This window comes from Toxotes jaculatrix, chromosome 15, assembly GCF_017976425.1.
Source record: "Toxotes jaculatrix isolate fToxJac2 chromosome 15, fToxJac2.pri, whole genome shotgun sequence".
NCBI classification, from domain to species: domain Eukaryota; kingdom Metazoa; phylum Chordata; class Actinopteri; family Toxotidae; genus Toxotes; species Toxotes jaculatrix.
Window position 1 is genome coordinate 7476933 of NC_054408.1, and position 18885 is coordinate 7495817.

At 42.8% G+C, this 18885-nt stretch overlaps 1 protein-coding gene across 14 annotated transcripts in view; it reads right to left on the reverse strand.

Moving 5' to 3' along the window:
* mycbp2 (MYC binding protein 2) overlaps nucleotides 1–18885 on the reverse strand; it is a 56955-nt gene that overhangs the window by 21969 nt on the left and 16101 nt on the right. For 7 of the 14 annotated variants that reach the window (XM_041056899.1, XM_041056897.1, XM_041056894.1 and 4 more), the window contains exons 12-50: nucleotides 18126–18330; nucleotides 17843–18007; nucleotides 17498–17656; nucleotides 17178–17382; nucleotides 16815–16960; nucleotides 16163–16273; nucleotides 15701–15805; nucleotides 13489–13608; nucleotides 13254–13335; nucleotides 12903–13020; nucleotides 12345–12703; nucleotides 12057–12229; nucleotides 11467–11592; nucleotides 11106–11233; nucleotides 10562–10653; nucleotides 10301–10435; nucleotides 10075–10158; nucleotides 9874–9970; nucleotides 9578–9770; nucleotides 8882–9156; nucleotides 8430–8651; nucleotides 8057–8248; nucleotides 6422–6628; nucleotides 6176–6313; nucleotides 5847–6025; nucleotides 5604–5746; nucleotides 5374–5474; nucleotides 5054–5272; nucleotides 4717–4939; nucleotides 4251–4369; nucleotides 4047–4134; nucleotides 3875–3924; nucleotides 3580–3752; nucleotides 3301–3445; nucleotides 2956–3162; nucleotides 2485–2540; nucleotides 2294–2409; nucleotides 1954–2051; nucleotides 442–558 (exon numbers count right to left, since the gene is read on the reverse strand). In XM_041056899.1, the coding sequence (XP_040912833.1) occupies nucleotides 442–558; nucleotides 1954–2051; nucleotides 2294–2409; nucleotides 2485–2540; nucleotides 2956–3162; nucleotides 3301–3445; nucleotides 3580–3752; nucleotides 3875–3924; nucleotides 4047–4134; nucleotides 4251–4369; nucleotides 4717–4939; nucleotides 5054–5272; nucleotides 5374–5474; nucleotides 5604–5746; nucleotides 5847–6025; nucleotides 6176–6313; nucleotides 6422–6628; nucleotides 8057–8248; nucleotides 8430–8651; nucleotides 8882–9156; nucleotides 9578–9770; nucleotides 9874–9970; nucleotides 10075–10158; nucleotides 10301–10435; nucleotides 10562–10653; nucleotides 11106–11233; nucleotides 11467–11592; nucleotides 12057–12229; nucleotides 12345–12703; nucleotides 12903–13020; nucleotides 13254–13335; nucleotides 13489–13608; nucleotides 15701–15805; nucleotides 16163–16273; nucleotides 16815–16960; nucleotides 17178–17382; nucleotides 17498–17656; nucleotides 17843–18007; nucleotides 18126–18330 (5871 nt within the window). The remainder of the gene's footprint in view (nucleotides 1–441; nucleotides 559–1953; nucleotides 2052–2293; nucleotides 2410–2484; nucleotides 2541–2955; nucleotides 3163–3300; nucleotides 3446–3579; nucleotides 3753–3874; nucleotides 3925–4046; nucleotides 4135–4250; nucleotides 4370–4716; nucleotides 4940–5053; nucleotides 5273–5373; nucleotides 5475–5603; nucleotides 5747–5846; nucleotides 6026–6175; nucleotides 6314–6421; nucleotides 6629–8056; nucleotides 8249–8429; nucleotides 8652–8881; nucleotides 9157–9577; nucleotides 9771–9873; nucleotides 9971–10074; nucleotides 10159–10300; nucleotides 10436–10561; nucleotides 10654–11105; nucleotides 11234–11466; nucleotides 11593–12056; nucleotides 12230–12344; nucleotides 12704–12902; nucleotides 13021–13253; nucleotides 13336–13488; nucleotides 13609–15700; nucleotides 15806–16162; nucleotides 16274–16814; nucleotides 16961–17177; nucleotides 17383–17497; nucleotides 17657–17842; nucleotides 18008–18125; nucleotides 18331–18885) is intronic. The other 7 variants (XM_041056903.1, XM_041056901.1, XM_041056900.1 and 4 more) reach the window with 4 other exon arrangements.

Sequence of the window (18885 nt, forward strand, 5' to 3'; positions counted from 1 at the left end):
CCAAACTGGTAAATATACAGATATCTGCTGCATGATAAATCCTCAGAATGCCACTGTTTTAATTTTGGATTTAAATATATCTCATCCATTGGTCATATGGTGCAGACATTCACGCTTTTCCTGTAGCCCCAGAGTGCCTTGCAAGAGTATGAAGCAACATAAAGTAAGAGCAACAAATTTATAAGCTGTGAAATAAAGTAAGTAATCATTACTGACAGAGTGAATTACATAACACACAGAAATCATCTAAGAAGACTCAGAAATTACTTAAAACTGTTAATCTAGACAAAAAAAACCACTAGGATTACAATATTTATGATTCTGTCCTTACTGATTTAAAGACGAAGAAATATAGAAATAAAAAGATTAGAAGTGGACAGTGCTCCAGCTGGTATACTTATATAACATAACTTATATTCTGCCTGATCTAACGTCAATTACCTCGTCAATGAAAGTGATGGTGCCATTGACATGCACTATGCCTATTTGTTCACTCTGCAGGGAGGGGTGACTACGCACACGCAGGCCTGCGCTGTCCTTGGACACAAATTTGCGGACCTGAGAGAAGCAGAGGGGAGATGGAGACTGTGAGCGGCAGGAGCAAAGAACAGAAAGAGAAAATAAGACAAGAAGTGCAGCAAGAGGGGAAAGAAGAGGAAGCAGGACAAGTTGACAGCGGGAGATAGCATGCTTTAACCCACACAGAGCTTGCTTCTGAGTACACACATACACACAGCAAAAGATGAGGAAACTTTGGGAGCTCTATTTTCAGTAGCTCCCATCAATTAAACTCTGTTTTAGTCCAGACTCCTCATCAACATGAAGACTGGTACATGGAAAACCATGTTCCGAAGGAATACACACAGTTCAGTTGCGTATTGCAATATTGTTGCTTGTTTCCCCATCATGGAAAATCAAAATCAAGTTTCACAAAATGATGATGATCCCCACATCCCTAACATCAGTTTGATGCATTGTCTGCATGTGTAATTTCAAGAGTAATTTCCAACCACTCTTTTGTTACTTTTGACCAAACTCACTGTCATTACTCTTAATATATGGAAACAGAAGTAGAAAAAGAAAGCAGTTATTGTCAATGGACAGAACACAACAAAATTTGGAGCGCTACTCCTGACTAGTGCAATAAAGGACAAAGGGAAACAGAACAACCTGAGCAAACAAACAACTACAGCCAGCAACACAGGTTCTAAAATAATAAGCTAAATAAATAAATAAATCTAGAATAAATGTAATTATTGTGCTATATCCAGAAGATATAGTCAAACAAAGACAGTAGTCATGGTATTGCATAGAAGGGGTCATTCAGTGCTTGTTGGAGTTAAGTGTGATTATGGCCCTGGAAAACAAACTGTCTTTGAGACTGGTGGTCTGTGCTTTGATGGTCCTATAGCATCTGCCAGAGAGCAGCAGGTCAAACAGATGGTGAAGAGGCTCTCAGAACTCATCAAGTTACAAGGCACACATTGGAAAGCAGTTTTCTTATTTGCACATCACTCAAAAATATCTGTCTCTCTTTTCTCTTTGCTAAATGTCTGAATTTGTTCACTGGTTTATTTTGGATCCCCACCACCTTGTACTAGACATATATCTTAAAGTCAGTCTCCACTGCTTTCTATGGACCAGAAATTGTTTTGTCTGTCAGACAAGTAAACCAAAACAAGGAGTTAGAAACAGCTAAAAGCACAGAGGTACAAACCGAGATGTCAAATCTCAGTGCAAATGGCTATATTAAACAACTAGAAAGTGCCTTGTTTCAGTATTTATATATCAAAATATTGCATGAATGGGTGTTCACAGGTACAAGACTGGACAAACTGTTTCTGGTCCCTGTCGAGTTGTACTTGATGGTTGAGTGCAAGCGTGCAGGCATTTTCTAGGTTGATTTATGTGCATGTTCATGTCCCTGTTGGTTAATCAAAAGAAAAAGCTCACCTTGCTAGGCTGAGGTTCAGCTTTAGGTTTCACCATCTGAGTTCCAGGCGGTATCATGCCTTTGGGAGGGTCTTTGACTTCCACCTCCAAGCCAGCATCTAAATGAAAAGATAATTTACAGCTCAACACTGTAGAGCATGTCAGATTATTGTCCATTACGAGGGCCTTTACATTTCAAAAATACGAATTTATCAATATGTATAGCAGCTGCATCAGGTTATGTCACTTGGTGGAGGTTAGGAGGCTGGTGATGGTCATCAGTACATACCCTCTATTCACTGCGTGTGAAATACTTCAGAGGACAAACAGGCTGCTCTAACAGACATCTATATTGACTTACCTATTTCAATGCCATCAATGGTGACGTGGATTGTATAGAGGCCGACCGCTCCTGGAGTCCAGTTGGCGCTATAGGTTCCATCAGTGTTGGCACGAATCAGCATGTTCTCGCTGGGTCTGTGCGGGAAATGATCAATAAGTAGATTGTATCTCACTGGTAATTATGTTTTGCCTCTGCATTGCCTCACCTACCTCTTTGGGGTGGGGGAAGCAAAGCGCAGCTCTTCAAAGGAGTAGTTCTCATATGCCTAAAAAAAGACAGAAAGCACTATAAAGACAACAACCAAACACTATACTACCAAAGTATTTTGCTATTTTAATTACAGCTAAATTCAAACTGTAATCTTAATCAGGTCTTCTCTAACACTTGTAATTGTATTTTAGGATATGAGATAGCTCAACTTTTAAAACTGTAAAATTGTAAATTGTAAAACTGCAAACATACAAAGAATGGCAGCTACTGAAAGTGTAAGCGGGTCACATGTTTACACTGCAGCTGCTAACACCTCATATTTGATGATACTGACCTGTCTGCATCTGCAGGTCTATACTGCTATTTCCTATAGGTAACAAACAACTCCCCCTTGTGGAGAATCTGCATCTCTTCTAAATGTAAACAAGCAAGTTTGTGAGTAAGTGATGAGCCAGTTAAGTGAGGCTGACCTTCATCATGGTAATAGCAATGTATCGAGCTTCTTTCACAATCATAGGCTCGTACGTGGCCTCCAGCTTGGGCATTGGCAGACCTCCAAAGGTAAGGTCGGGACCAGAGGACGAAGGGGAGGAGCTTCCAGGCAGTCTCTGCAGCTTCTTCACATTCTCAGGCTGCATCGACTTCTTTTGTGAAACAGGTACAGCCTTTACCTCCACCTAGACATGAGACCAAGGAAATCAAATCAGAAAGGTGTGATGCTGATAAAATGTTGAGTAACAACTTAAATTAACTAATTTTTGATTTGACCTTGAAGACTATGTTAGAAGCAGAAAAGCCAAAGTAAGTATCCTGACCTTCATGTTGGGAACATGCACTACATCTCCATACTGGTCTTTGGTCTGTACGACCACGGTAGTTGGCCATCCACAGCGTATGTCATCTTTGTTCAGGATCAGAGATGTCTTCTGAGGGTCTGCGTAAGAGTCTGGCTGCAGCCACCTGGATGTGACAAAAGAACAAGGGGAGGGAGAAAGGGAAGAAAATGAATTGAATTTGTTATGATGCCTGGGAATCGCCAATCAAAAACTAAATTAAATCAAGTAGACTGCGATGAACTGGACACAAAGTCTTACCTGGCCAGACGTCCTCCACTTGAGTTCTGTACACAGGTGATGAAGTCCTCAAGAAAAGAGTGCTCATTAGTTTGGAGGTGGAGAGGCAGGTTCCCCTCCAGGGCCTCCAGGATGGTAGGGGAGTGAGACAAGGCCAGACCCTTCCCCAGGATCCCTGAGTGGGCCTTACACACCTTGGGGGCATTGCAAAGGAAATAAGAGTGAACCAGGGAAAAGTGCTGAAGAGCTTTAATGTTCTTTTCACAAGACCACAGCAAGTCCTAACAAATATCTGTGAATTTAATAGATAACATACCTGTAAAGAGGCTTCCTCAAGAATCTCAAGATCCTCCTCCAATTCATTGCCTTAAATTAAAAAGAAAAGAAAAACAGATGAATGGTTAACTCAAGATTAATTTGCTCCAACTAGTACACAAAGTACACAAAGTATCATGGCATCACACTGCATTGTCCACAGTTTTCCATACCTATCGGGAGGGCCAGGTCTTTCTTCATCAGAGCTGCAGCACACACGCTACCCAGGTAGGCCAACTCTTTCTCTAGTTGGATAGTACCCTGAAATATCCAAAATGTTTTGTTAGAAGGATACTTGTTACATGGGAGAGATGACATACAGTATGCACCACAATCACTAGATCTAATCATGATGCATCACAGAAGAGTCTTTGTACCTCATCAGGGCCAGGGTTGAACTCATACCCCACAACCACACACTTAAAGCCGTAGAAGCAAGCTTTCTCATCTTTCACATAGTCTGAGGCTGTTTCCAGAGAGAACAGAACTTCATTTCCTGAAAGCAGGGAGGACAAAAAAAAATACAATAGTGGGTGAAAAGAGAGGTTGGTAGAATTTTGTGCGTAATCATTGGTAAACTAATGGCTGCCTGCTGTGGCAGGTGGCTTACTAAAGCATCATTGAGCAGATTCACATGCCCATGAGAACAATTAAGATCACTGAACAATAACTGGGCTGCAAGAATAACCATTGGGTTTAGAATGGTGTCACCACTCAATTGCTCCTTATTTATGCCTCACTTAAGAGTGCCTGAGAGGAAGTGCTGCAGCTTAAGGGCTCTTTCTGTCCTAACACTTGAAGCTGGATGCCCAATAAAAAGTTGAATGGATAAGTTTTTCTTACCTGGCAGCACAAGGACGGTGGTTGGCCAGCCTGTGGAGCCTGAAAACTTCTTGAGCTCAGTCCAAGTGTTGATGGTGTCATGGATCAGGGGTTTGCCCCCCAGGCTGGACAGGTGGAGGGTTCGGCTAGGGATGAGCAGGCGTAGGACATCCTCTGGCTGTGCTGTGCCACACTGTGGATCAAACTCAATGGTGGTCCAACGGACACAGTCTGGGAATGAAACCTGAGGCGAGTGAGAGAAAGTAAGATTAATTTCAACCTACATTAAATTTATGTCTCTTACTTTTTCAAATGTACGCCACTTGATAAGCAGTTAGAATGCTAAAGAATACCTTACCCTGTATTGTGTGACACCCGCTTGCTTGTAAGGATGGTCACTCTCCATTACTGAGTAGTGGTTTGACGTGGTACAAGCTGACAGGCCCTGCTCAGGCTGGTTACCAGTCGTGCTGTCTGTTGACTGGTTGGGATTGAAGGTGGGAGGGGCGTATTTTTGGTTGAGGGCAGAGACAGCAGGTAACAGCTCCTGAACCAGTCCAAAGACTTCTACAGCAGCCTGGATGAGATAGAGGAGCAATTTCACCACGATGCCACATCAGGAAGATTTGATTTAGCAACCAAAGACAAAGGGTCTGCACTCATGCTCTTACTTCTTACCTTAGGTACAGATGCAGCCACGGGCCCAATGTAGGCCAGGATAAGGGGCAGGAGCATTGAGAACAGGCTGGAGGAACTTAATAACTCAGGAATATCATCCACTGGAAAGAACAAAGATAGATATAAATAAAACTGAAGAGATTGAATATTTCTGATCTAAATTCCATACCAGAGGCTCTACAGCATTTACCAGTGCTTTCATGACAAAGGTGTAAGTTTTCTGTGCTTACCATCGACAGCAAATGCCCTATGAAGCAGGTCCTTTGCAGCTCTGACCACAGCACTGACAACAGATAGGGCTCTGCTGCAGTTCTTGTCCTCCTCATTGGCTTTACTCAGCAGCTGAGACTGGAGGTCCCCATCGTACTCACTCCTTCAGCCATGAGAAAAACTTGAGTTAGAAAACAAACAAACAAACAAACAAAAAAAAACACTTCAGATGTCATATTACAAAAAGCTGGTTTTGTTTTTACCTGTAGTAGAGAATCTGTGGAATCTGTCCTCTGGTCTGGTTGGTCCCATTGCTACTCAAGCTGCAGGTGCTGAAGGTGAAGGACACACCGTCGGAGCACTGCACTGTGGTCATACCTCCATCCCCATTAGCTGTCCTGCTGCCATAGTTTCGCAATCGGACTGCATACTTTACCCCTTCCTGCAACAGAATCAATTTATCAGTGACACCATTTGCATTTTTTTAACCAGGCAGCAGAAAATTCTATAAAGTCAGACAATAGTTACAATAACAGCTGCATCTCAACACAAAATCTCTATATAAGTAGCGTTTTTTTGACAGCCTATGTACCTTGAGGGGCACAGCTTTATCCAGGCGAATCTCAGCAATATCACTGGGAGAATCATCAGTACTGTAGGTACCCTTCACCAGCTCAAGAGATGTCCACCTGTGAGAATGTGCCGAGTCCCCTGGGTGCTCTGTCTGCGCCTGAAGGGTGAGGGAACAAAAGTAGCAGAACAGATAACAAAACTTCAAAAATTGGTTAAGCAGTAAAATACAATAAATTATAGCTGAAAATGTTTTACAACCACTTACGTCATCAGCCAGCACCTCTAGCTCATACTCATGGATACCTCCTCCTCCATAGACACAGACGCCCACTAGCACAACGCCTGGCTTGTCCACTGTTAGACAGATGGCATCCGGAGAGCCATTGCCTGTGTTCCAACTCCGGCCCTGGCTTGTTTTAGTAAAGCGGTTGGGAGATGCTTTCACAGAGTGGAGTGAGTTCAACCCATCAACCTTAAAAGCAAGACCATATTACTCAGGTTACCACATAACCATACAGAGCTGATCAACACATCTGAGGAGGATTTTTTAATGACAAATACTAGAAAACAATGAAATACTAAATACAAATTTTCTATGTCCTCTGCATAAACATGACCTTACGCTCAAAAAGCATTATGCATACCACCAATATTATACAAAATACAAAAACAGACCTCCTGGATGAATGTGTAAAAGCTGCTATGTAGAGACAAAAACAGTGCAGAGAGAAAATGGTCTCTAAAAAAATACCCAGTCTGAAACTAACTAAAAAAAAGTCTGTCTAAAATAAAAAACATCTCATGTTTGGCATGTGTTAGGTAATATAAACTACTACTATTTATATCAGAATACTGACTACAAAGAGCCAGACACAGCTGTAGAGGGACTTATCCAGGTACTCTGGGGAGGAAGTGTTGTTTCCCTGACAACAGACTGGGGAGAAAAACAGTGGTGCTGAAGGCTGTCATCGAGTGACGGTTACTATGACAACGAGAGCTGAAGAGCCCTGACCACAGTACACGGGTATGCGTGTGAACACAAAGAATGATGATAATTGAATGAAGCATGTTGAAGAGGAAGAGCGACAGACATCTGTCCCACCCATTTAATGACTCAGCATATCATAAAAACAATACCCTTCCTCTTCTATGTTTTTTAGCGACAGCAAAAACACCACCTTATCCTGAGAAAGATCTGTCACAATGAAAAGTTACTTCAATATCGACAGAGACCTAGGTAGCTGGGCAGACTAGACCTGTCCCTTCAATCCTCCTACACACTAAGAGCAGGACCCGCCCCTTTTCACTGCTGTGCCAGTCATTTGGCACAATTCAATTGGCCTAGAGCCTATTCAGTCCCGCAGCTAACTAAGATCCCAGACTAGAAGGACGCACGCTGCAGTATTATTTGAAAAGGAAATACTAATGTTTATAAATTGCAGTGACACGGCCACCGTACTCACTGTACCTTGCACATGTTTAAAATAAAAACAATATATGAACCTGTGTATTGTTTGAATAGCTTCGTACTGAATGCAGAATAACAGGGTATGTTTATATATGGCACTAGGCTCAGTTTAATAACACAATTTTATAAAATATAGGGGGGTAGGGGGTCCCTGCTCCATTCCTCCCATCAGTTCCGGGGTCCTGGGCCTGAAAAACGTTTAAGACCCCTGGTCTAGTTAACTAGATCTGATCTACAGCCATCAAAGCTTTATTGTGATGATTCTGAATGGGAAGTGGATGCAATTACAACTCAAGCTGACATCTTGATCCAACCACAGAACCGAACGTTGACAGAGTGAATGCCCAAGACTGAAACCACAGCCCTGTGTCTCCATGCCTGATGTGTGTGTTTGTTCTGGGGGCATATTAGTATTGGTGTGAGTTAAGTTACCTCAGAGCCCAGGGCAGAGGCGGTGAGCTCAGAGACAATGGATGCCAGCAGACCACAGGTGTTGGAGACCAGGTGTGGAGAGAACAGCTCCACCTCCTTCCTCAAACTCTTCCTCACCGGCAGCACCACAATCACCAGCATTTTCTCTAGTACCTCCCGGAAACTGGTCATGCCCATCAAGTTCTCCTCCGTCTATGGGAGTAAAACGTTATTTGATGTATTCTGATTAGGACAAGATATGATAATGATCAGAGGCCACCATGTTCTCTCTATCAAACATTTCCTGGGTCACTGACCACACCCATAGGCACTCATGGCCACCATTTTGGAATAAGAAACCCTGCTGTACAGTATATGACAAGCAAAAACTCACATGGCTTAGCTTCTCCATGTGGGCCACCAGCAGGGGGAAGCGGTGAGCAAGGGCCGAGTCATTCTCTGTGCTGACTTGTTTGACCAATGAACGCAGCAGCACCTCCCCATCATATGCAATGGGCAGGATGGATGTCAGCTTGACTGAGGTGTTGCATAGAGCTGACATCACGGCTGCCAGCAGACGGCTGCTGGATGTGCGAAAGTTGGCTTCAGCAATGTCCTGAAAAACAGGGAGATCAAGACTGAACTGGTGATCTTCTCAATTTTTTTTAAACTTTTCTGACGTTGAAAAATTGTCAGGGAACTATGAAAAGGTAGGCATGCTGTATTTGTCTGTATTTCTTATCATAGATAAACAGTGCAAACAATATTTAGTTGCAGCCCTATTTAAAACTCATTTTAGGTATAGCTATGTGATCTGCTGTCATTTACCCTTTGCCGACAAATTACCTGGTCAAGGCAGTTGAGCAGGTCACAGAGGCAAGCCCACTGCAGAGCTGGAGTTGGGTAGAAGGAGTGGAAGCAAGCAGTGAAGGTGTTGTGGCACTCCTGCAACACAGCTTCCAGCAGCGTAAGTGGCTGAGACAAGTAACCCTGGGGGTCGTTGTCCAGCTTGGTCAGACAGTTGTCCATGCCTTCTGACAGGATTTTCTTCAGCAGGCTGCGTGTCTTTCCCACGCACTCTGCCAGCTTGCTTGACTCCTCCACCACAGCTTTGGTGCTGGCTAGAAATCAAACAACAGACAATGTGAGATATTATCAGAAACTGGACTCTAATTAAGGCTTCACTGAACTGCTCTTTTTGAGATAAAAACTATCAGAAGTTCACTATTTTATGCACGTGATATATAAATAAAATCTTGTCTGTAAAGATTTCTAGGTCAAAGATGCAGAAATATTAAATACCAAATAAATGATCTAATTCTGAAATGAATCTAAGGATGATAGTTGTCAACTGTTTTTAACTCCGAAAGGGACTCATTACTGGATAGGAGCAGACACTGTCACTGCTTAGTCGTCATTCAAATTTTCATATATCATATACACTAACAGTTTGAAAGCAGCAGCACTGTGGTTTTCTTTCTGCAAAGACTACGCCATTATGTTGTAATGGATAAAATGCTTTTAAGCTCTTTATGCTCCTACCAGCAATGGGGAAGATCTCACAGATGTAGACCCTGAGCAGGCGAAGGCAGCATGTGCCAACAAAGCGCAGCCTCTCTAGGTCCAGCAGGGTGGCTGTGTACTGGAAGCCCTTCAGCCCTCGCAGCTCCTCCACACCCAAAACCAAGGTGGTCCAGCTCCAGTGAAGGACACTCAGCAGAGACTCAAAACACTCCTACAAAGAGACAGAGTTAGACAGTCACACACCTGTGAAGACACTCAAGTTGAAAGGAACAGAACGGAGGCAAAAAGCTATTGAAAACAGAGACAGCACTCACCACTGAGACTGTACGAGCAAATGAGCGTTTAAGGATATGGACCGGCTCACTGGTCTGCTGTTTCCCTTTAGATGCATTGCCATCATTTGAAGGAAGCCTAATGTTAAAATACAGAAGAACAACCCAAATCATACATTTAACAAGCCTCTAAACATAATAAGCTTGCATCACTGGTAAGAAAATGTAACTAACTTTACTTGCCTGTAAAGTAGCTGAGGTATCTGACCTGCATTCACATCTGTACCATTGTTTGACTTCTTAGAGCTTTTGAACTGAAAGACCACACTGAAGAAAAAAAAAAAAAATAATAATTGAAAGGCCGTGACCGATATTCAAACATTGTTTAGCATTTCACATTATTTAAATGTCACCACATTACATATGAAAAAAGTGTAAGTTGTAATAGTTTTAAATGCAGTAGTTTTACCCATCATCAGTTGTAATGGTAGCCTGTCCATGGGAGCCACAGTCACTGCTGGGACCAGACACTCTGGCCCACGCCACATACCACCAGCCCAGCTGCAGCAGCACTGGCTCATCAAACATCATGGCATATTTCTCCCTAAAAATAAAAACACCATCAATCATAGCTATCAAATATAAAGATGGTATCATTCCTTAGCCTCTCTCTCTTACAAAAAATACTTGTGAGAACAGACGGTAAACATAAGGAATATATAAACAGTACCTGGCAGCACAGTCATAGGCCAGTACGTCAGTCTCAGCCAGCAGGTCACCGTCTGTCTCATGATCACCCCCGTCAGGTCCCAGCTCAAAAAGCTGCACAACAAGCAAACTGGGTTAATAAATCTTAAATAGCTGTGATTGCCAATTCATCCATTGAGTATATTATCCTCCAGTGGTAACTGATTCCTTTCAGGAGGTGTATCTCTTACAGTGGAGTCATTCTTGCTTTGTACTAATTATCATCAGGCAGCTAAATGCTTGGCTTTTTACAAGCTCTGTAACTGAACAGTTTAACTTGCTTTAATTCAAAGGAAAATAAATGAAAAAGACTGAAATGAACATTGAGCAGAACCCGCAAGTGTAATTTGCTAACTAGTTTTTGAAATACATTCCTGGAAAGTTAGTAAGTTAAACAACAACCCCATCTGAATTTACAGCATCAGTCCCAAAAATCCAGTATCAGTCGGGCTCTGGAACAAAAGGCTAAAAATCAAACGACCATTAATTAAGAGAAAAAACAGAAAACGTGAAACTGAACTTCTCACCTTGATCTTGGCAGTGTACTCCCCTCGACCACCAAACAGGCCCAGCCCACCGAGCAGGATGTCTGCATCAGCACAGAAGCGAATCGCCTCCACAGAGTGGGCTGAGTAACCCCAACCACCACCGTGACCTACAACACCACACATAGGGTAAATAGGATTAAAAGAATAGCATCAGGCTGTGCAGGGCACACAGAAGCTCTGTCGTTTACTTACTATGACAATTCAGCAGTTTTGAGTTACAGTAACAGGTAAGAGGTTGGTCTGGCTTGATATAATCACAACATAAAATCAAAGCTTAATGTATCTCCCAGTATATTGGATCATGCATCATTTGTCATGTCTTCTATAAGAGCACACTCACTCTCAAAGCGGTTCACCACACTGTAGTCCTCCTTGGAATAGACCTTCATCACTGCCTGGGTCTCTTCCTCTGCGCTTGCTACACCCATCTTTAGCTCCTGCATGGCCGCCAAAGTATCCAGGCAACCTAAGTGGACAATGACATAAAAAGTTCATAACTTACAGTAAGCATTTTTGCAAACACCTAATTATCTATAATCTATGATCTAAGAGAAAACTTATTTTTTTTAATTCAGTTTTTCCAAGGATTGACTGAAAACTGGTTCCAAAGAAATAAAGTATAAAAGATTTTCACTGTCAAAAACAAAAAAAAAAAAAATTAATACCACAACTTTTTAATGGGGGTCCAAAAAATGGGAACTGATGATGAGCTACTGGTAATCCAGGGAACGGCCCATTGCATGAAAATCTCAGGGGCTACAGGGACTAACTCTGGTCAGAGCAGAGGAGTCATAATGAATTTACCTTAGATAGACAGATGGCCGAAGAGCTAGTAACATAGCTGTTGTAGCATTCATGTACATATTTATGAGACATTCATAAAAGATTCATTTGACCTCAGATCCTTTGCTGAATAGCAAAGAGGATTACCAAGGATGTGTAGGGCTCCGTGAGAGCGCGTGGTGGTTGCATGTGATCCTGAGGGCAAAGCAAGCTCTGGACTAAGGATGCTACAGCGGGCCTGTAGATCTGTAGCAGAGGGCATCCTGGCATCAGCTATCACTGCATTGTAGCACCACATCTCTCTTGAGGCTGGCAAGAACCTAGAAGAACACAGGGAACCACGGTCAAGGATAAAATGTGGAGGAGCATTAAAAATCAGATTGTACATTACAGTATATGACATTATTATTAACAGAAATTAGTCCTTGAACTGACCTCCATATGACATCATACACAGGGTCCAGACACAGGCCAAATCCCTGCAAGTCCTCCTGCTCCGAGTCATTGAAGGTCCTGCAGCTTCCATCCATTTTGTTGATAAGCAAGCATTTAAATGGAGGTGGCTCAGAAACAGAGGAGGGCACAAGGCCAATAATGTGTTTGCTGGCAAAGATCTCTGAAGTAGCGAGGACATGGGAGTTGATAAGAGCCTCATCGATCCGCAGGAACGTCTGGTCTCCACTGGCACCAATCCAGGTGGCCTTTCGCCCATATTTGGCACCAATGTTGGGCATGGGAGATGGCTTGGCATTCCAATAGGGCATGTCTAGGATGGGCCGGCCAAGCTGTCCTTTCTGGAGAACAAGATGACATACAGTATATATTAACTCTCTAGAATATTTTGGGTTCAACATTTTGTGTACCTGTAGAGTAATGTACATCTCAAGCGTAACCTCCGCTGTGTGTGAAAAACACATTTTGGGATTTTAAGAATTGTGCATCAATTGAAAATGAAATTGTTACAAACGGTATCAGGAACAATATTTTTCTTACCGAGAAGCTGCCAAATGTGAAGACCTGCCCATCCATGAGGAGAACAGCTGTGTGGTTACTGCCTGCTGTCACCTGGACACTCGGACCTGAGAGGGCCTGCACCAGAGTTGGAGAACCCCTAGAAGGTAGAAACATCTAGTTTCGGTAGTGTGTCCACACACATGCAGTATGTTTATCTCTGCAACATAATTAAAAATAAGTACTTAAAAATGCAAAAAAGAGTCTGGATGTAATTTCCAAATAATTATAAGAATATCTGTCCAGTCTCAACTATTTTATATATTATGAATAACTTCTTTCATTTCAACATGAATCATGTTAAATTCAAAACATGTAGAAGAAAAGCAATACCTTGAGTTAACATCTCCGTGTCCGAGCTGCCCATGTTGGCCGTAACCAAATGTGTAGACATCTCCATTTTCCATCAACACCACTGTAAGGCAACATAATCATAATGGTAATATTGGCACTTTCTTCCCTTCAAGGTCAGACTACTCCTTGTACGTTTTAAAAAATTGTCTTCATACAATAGGCTGACAAAGCTACTGAGGTACCTGACCGGAAGCAACGAGAGAAATGATCCTACCTGAGTGGTGAAAACCACAGCTGACCTGCACAGCTCGCAGCTCACAGTCAAATCTCACTGCCCCTGGGGGGTAGGTGGTGATTTTGCTGGCATCCTTCTCTCCTCGCTCACTGCTACCATCTACAAGGCAAACACTCCAGTCAGCACATTTAAGCGGTAAACAGGGGGAGAGTGAGGTTTAGTAGCAACTTTAGACCGCTGAGGTTGATGTCTCTGCACAGTCCTGGAAAAGGGAGCTGGAGGGAAAAAGAGGATTCAAAAGAAAACAGGGAGAAAAGGGGAAAGCATGCCGAAATAGAAAGGAGGGAGCAACACCTCTATAACAGAAAGGCTTTTGGCAACCAGTCCCATTACAGACGGACAGACTATTTCACAAAAATGTCTTTCTTTTAAAAATCAGTCTGTGTTTAATGAGGAAGAGGAAATCTGGTTTACCCAGAGCCCTTTGTAAGAGGTCACAGCTGTGTGAGTGGAAGAAGTAAGATAGACACCCATGCATTACAGTAAATATGTCAATACCCTTTTGGACCAGGAACCAGCTCACTGAGTTGTGCCAGATGAGATAACAGGTTTGGGTTTCAATACTTGAACTTCACAGCAAATATAAAATAAATATATTGACTGGCTCATGGCCCAAAGATTCATAAGATAGGGTTGAAGGTTTAGCTCATGGACACAATTCTCAATGTTAATGAGTACACAGAAGTGTTCTTAAAAGTCATCTAAAGCACAGATGTTGTTCTTCGGAAGTCCCAGACAGGAACGCCAGTATTGTAGGTGGGGGGATCTCGAGAACCCCAAATAACCAGCCATACAACTGAGAATCAACCACAACGCAAGGAAAGTTATTCAGCAAAGTAGAACAGCCTTAATTTCCTAAATCACACTAAGGAGGAAACCACTGCTGCTCTGAAATAAAACACACTATGGCGTCTTTCCCATTTAACAGTGGGACATTAAAACAAGCCATTTATCCTTAACAATGAGTTTATATTGAAAAGGTTTTCAAAATGTACATGTTCAGGGGACACTCAACAAGGGCTGATTGTCATTAAAGCTAGTCACCAGACATCAGGCCCAGCCAACAACATCCAGCTACAGCGTAAGACCAACCTGTGCCACCTATCAGCAAGAAAAGTAAATCAGCAGTTTAGAGAGGTCAGATGTAGACCAGCTGATATGCACACAAAAAACAGCAGCTTTTGGCATTTGTGTAGTGAGTGTTACAACTGCATTTTCTTTGCTTTTTTTTAATGGGTATTCTTTGTGCTGTGTGTCCCTGTGTGTGCTCTGCCCTGGTTACTTTAGAGAAGAAGAAAAACGCTTCTTCATAAACACATTTTGTTTTTCCAAAGAAAAAACACAAGGGGGCTGAGATACAGAGGCCAAAACAAAACAGAAAAAAAGACCCAAAAAAAATAGAAATATAGGACGACACTGTTCTGTCTATTCTGCTTGTATATTATTTGAATAATTAATGCACATATTATTGAAATCATCATGCTAATGGTGAAGTGCCTGTAAAGCTTAATGTTATGCTAAGGCCATAGAGGTTTGTGAGGGATCTCTAAGCCATTTCCATGTGATGCTTCACATCTAAAATATGTTTTCTTTTTTTTTTAAGCTAACAACTCTGCTTCCTTCCTGCTGTGTCATGTTCGTCAGCTTGTCATTCATCAAAGTTTGCTCTCCCCAGTGCTTGCTGTTTTGTCTGCTTATAATGCTGCAGTTGTACCAACGAAGTGACAAATCAGCTGCTATGGTCGTGATGGTAAATCCAGTTAAACGAGGACACTAGTTTATATTTAGGTCTAAACGACAGTAGTGGGTAGAGCAGACATCCTACTCTGAGGATTAGAACTGATAAACCAGAAAACAAATTAACATAACAGACCAAATATTAATTATACTTCAGTTCTTTCCTATGTGAATATAAATAACACAAGATTTAAAAAAAAATCAATCCAAAAGGGAACCAGCCTTTTGAAGAGACTGGACTTTAACCCAGTCTAAAGGTTCCGTCAGTTCTCCTCTGTGAGTCACAGTGAGTCCTTCTTGACAATAGTCTACATTGTTTGTTACCATGAGACCTGGTGAAGACACAAGAGTCCTGCCTTCAGAGAGTGAGAGAGGAGGTGGGCGGGACAGCCAGATTGGGAGATGAGTCAAAGGGGTGTCTCTGCACCCGTTGAGTTAGTGAAGACCGTAGTACCTTTGTGCTTGTCCCGTTTATGCCTTAGTGCCTGAAGGGGTCTTATTCTGGCTAGGGCCTGCTCACGCTGGTTCATAAAAATGGGACCAGGAAAAACAAGGGGGCCTGGGGGAGAAAGAAACTTTCACATGCATGCACAATGCTCACAAATGGGAAAGAACACATGAAAATACTACACCACAACAATACACACACACTGAAAAATTATAAAGGCACAAGCAAGGGGGAAGTCACCAAGGCACAACACCCAAGCTCAAACAGCACCTGACCGTTATCTGAAACTAAATAGGATGGGTATACTGTTAGCTTCACCCTATTCACCAGCCCCCACTCACACCTTCCCACTCTGCCTGAGCCTATGTTGAATGGTCTGCCATTGGAATCTTAACACGCTAAAGCCAGTAAAACCCTACACAGCCCTTCCCTAAACATAGTCCCATTCTGTCTGGCTCTGATCCATACCTCTGCCCTCCTCCAGCCTGTGCCGTCGGTTGATCCTCTGTCGTTTCTCCTCCTGGCGGATCTGAATGTGTTCCTCGATGTTCACTCCTGGAGGGGGAGGGACAGGCACAGCTGAAAACACAAAAGGCCCCGGGTACAGGCAGCCCAGACAGGATGTGGGAGGAGGACGGAAGATGGAGCAAAGCAGAACAAAACAAGACACACATCAATGAATGATGGACAGAGGTGATGGAGAAGCAATGACTCTGCACAACACAACATTACAGTGAAGGACAAGCGACGACAGGTGTGCGAAATACTGCATCCAAGCAAATGCAACAGACAGGGTGATATGTGCAGCATAAGAGGTGTGCTGGCACAGCTCAGAAGGATATATAGTTTACACACATCCAGTTCAAGACAGTCCTTAATTCTGATCAATTACAGAGGATCCAAAATCCTGCAAACCGCCTAAAACTGCAGTGTCAATAACATGTATGTATGCCACGAGTAGCTGTATGAGATTTTAACATGTACGTGACTTTTGAATTTGTAGTTTTGAGCAACATGTAAACAATGAAAGTGCTGATACGGATGACATGTAAATGCTGTATGAAGGACAGAGCAAAAACAGGGGGGAACATGAAGTCAGATAAAATGTCAGCTGTCATACCTAGCAGCAGATCCAGTGGAATCATCTCCTTCACAGCATCAAAGATGCCTCTCTGTCTGGCCTCCTGACCATCAAGCTCCCTGGCACAGGCCTTGCAACAGCCACACGCTGAGCAGCCAGACTCTCCAGACCCGCAGCCACAGATACTGGTAAACAAACACACACACACACACAAATGCAGATAGAAAAAATATTTGCATTATGATAAGCAATTTAGCCAGAAATGATGTAAAAAAGACTATCCCCAAGTCAGATGAGCATTTTTGGCTCTAGACAGTACTTACTATTTGATAAACATAAGTGCTGAGCAAATACTGTGAAGAAAATATTAACCCTTTACACAGTTTGTGAGTGTCCTCTTACCCTCCTGGTACTCTGTCTGGCCGTCCACTGCTGACACAGCTGGCTCCGTAGCCTGTGCAGTCTCCACATACCGTGCAGACCATGCACTGGTCCAGCTTCCATTTATGCATGCCTGGCTGACACATCATGCTCTTCTCTTCCTTCTCCTCTAGCTCATCCTCCAGGTCTTCATCCATGGCTGTGGCCATGCTCTCCACACCAAATGCTACACAAAGCATACACACCAAGAGGAAAGGCAATAGAATGAGTACACCACAAAGTCTATGTACATATATGTAAGACATAATAGATGTTGTACTTGTCCTTTCTCATTTCCTCACCTTTCCCTGCCTGGCTCATGGCTCCAGTGTCTCTGCCACATTGGCCCTTGTTATTCACACCAAATGTCCACACTTCGCCACTCTTGGTCAGAACACATGTATGGGCCTTTCCCATGGCAACCTGAGTTACAAAGTGACCTTTCAGGTCTGTCACTTGGCCTGTGGAGAGGAAAGAAGCGGTCTCAAACGGAGATATATTTATAGACAAATAAATGTTTTATTCTTAGAAAATCTTTAAACTATCTTGATCAAAGCTATGCAGATAATGACAAAAACTACTGAAAGATCTCTGAATAATTCCCAGAAGTTGAGAATTTGAAAATAGCCCTGTCCCAGTCAACTCACAGGTACTGTCACTGTAAATGGCATCTTTGCCAAACATGTAGAGCTCTCCATCCTTGGTAACAATGCTGCTGCTGCCATTGTTGCACGCTGTATACACTGCCGTCTTGGTCTCTAGTTTGATCATTTTCTTGGGCTTGTACGGCTTGGGCTGTCTGCGACTTTTAGCTGCAAAGGATGAGAACAAACATCATCTTTAGAACTTCAGCTGAGATGACTTTGATTATGTAGTTAATGAAGGCTGACTAGAATTAGAATTTTTGTAGATAATTTGAAATTGCCTTACTGGACTCTCCATCCTCTCCCTTGCTGGCAGAGCCTGTGAAGAACACACTTCCATCTTCAGCCACCAGCAGTGCATGAGAACCGTCATGGCCGACAGAGAACTGAACAATCTTAGGAGACTTTGTAACTGGCAGTTCCACCCATTTTCCTGCTGACGGGCCACCCTGCTTTATGCCCAGGCTCTGGTACTTTCCGGTGTAGTAGATCTGTAAAAAGAGGATGAAGGAAGATGGTCAAACACAGTCAAAGAGAGAAAACAGATCAGAAAAAGGTAAAGTGTTTTCTTTATAGTGGCCATTATTGAGGAGGGCTTTATATTTATACTTGATAACTTGAACTGAGACGTGACAAAGGTTGGGTTAGGGTTAGGGATCAACCAGGATCAACTTTTTTGTTGGACAACCCTGCGTTTTTAGCCAGAGCCGTCTGCAGTGGCACCCCAGTGTGACTGCTACTATCAGTCTGGACACAGCCTTAACCCATGTGTATGTTTTAACCATTCAAACAGTAGGGGCCTCTTGTGATGATACATGTATAATAGCTGCTGTTGGAGGTGAGAAAAATTTTATTGCTCAAAAAATCTGGCATTCACTTTGCAAATTACACAATCCCAACAACAAGGCTTGCAGAGAGAACAGTATCTTTTAAAACATAAACAGTGGCCCTGTGATGTTTCTCAGTAATATCACGTGCCTAACACAATGCCCAATCCAAGTGACGAATGACCTTTGTGCCAAGATACTGGTCAGCTGCTCCTATTT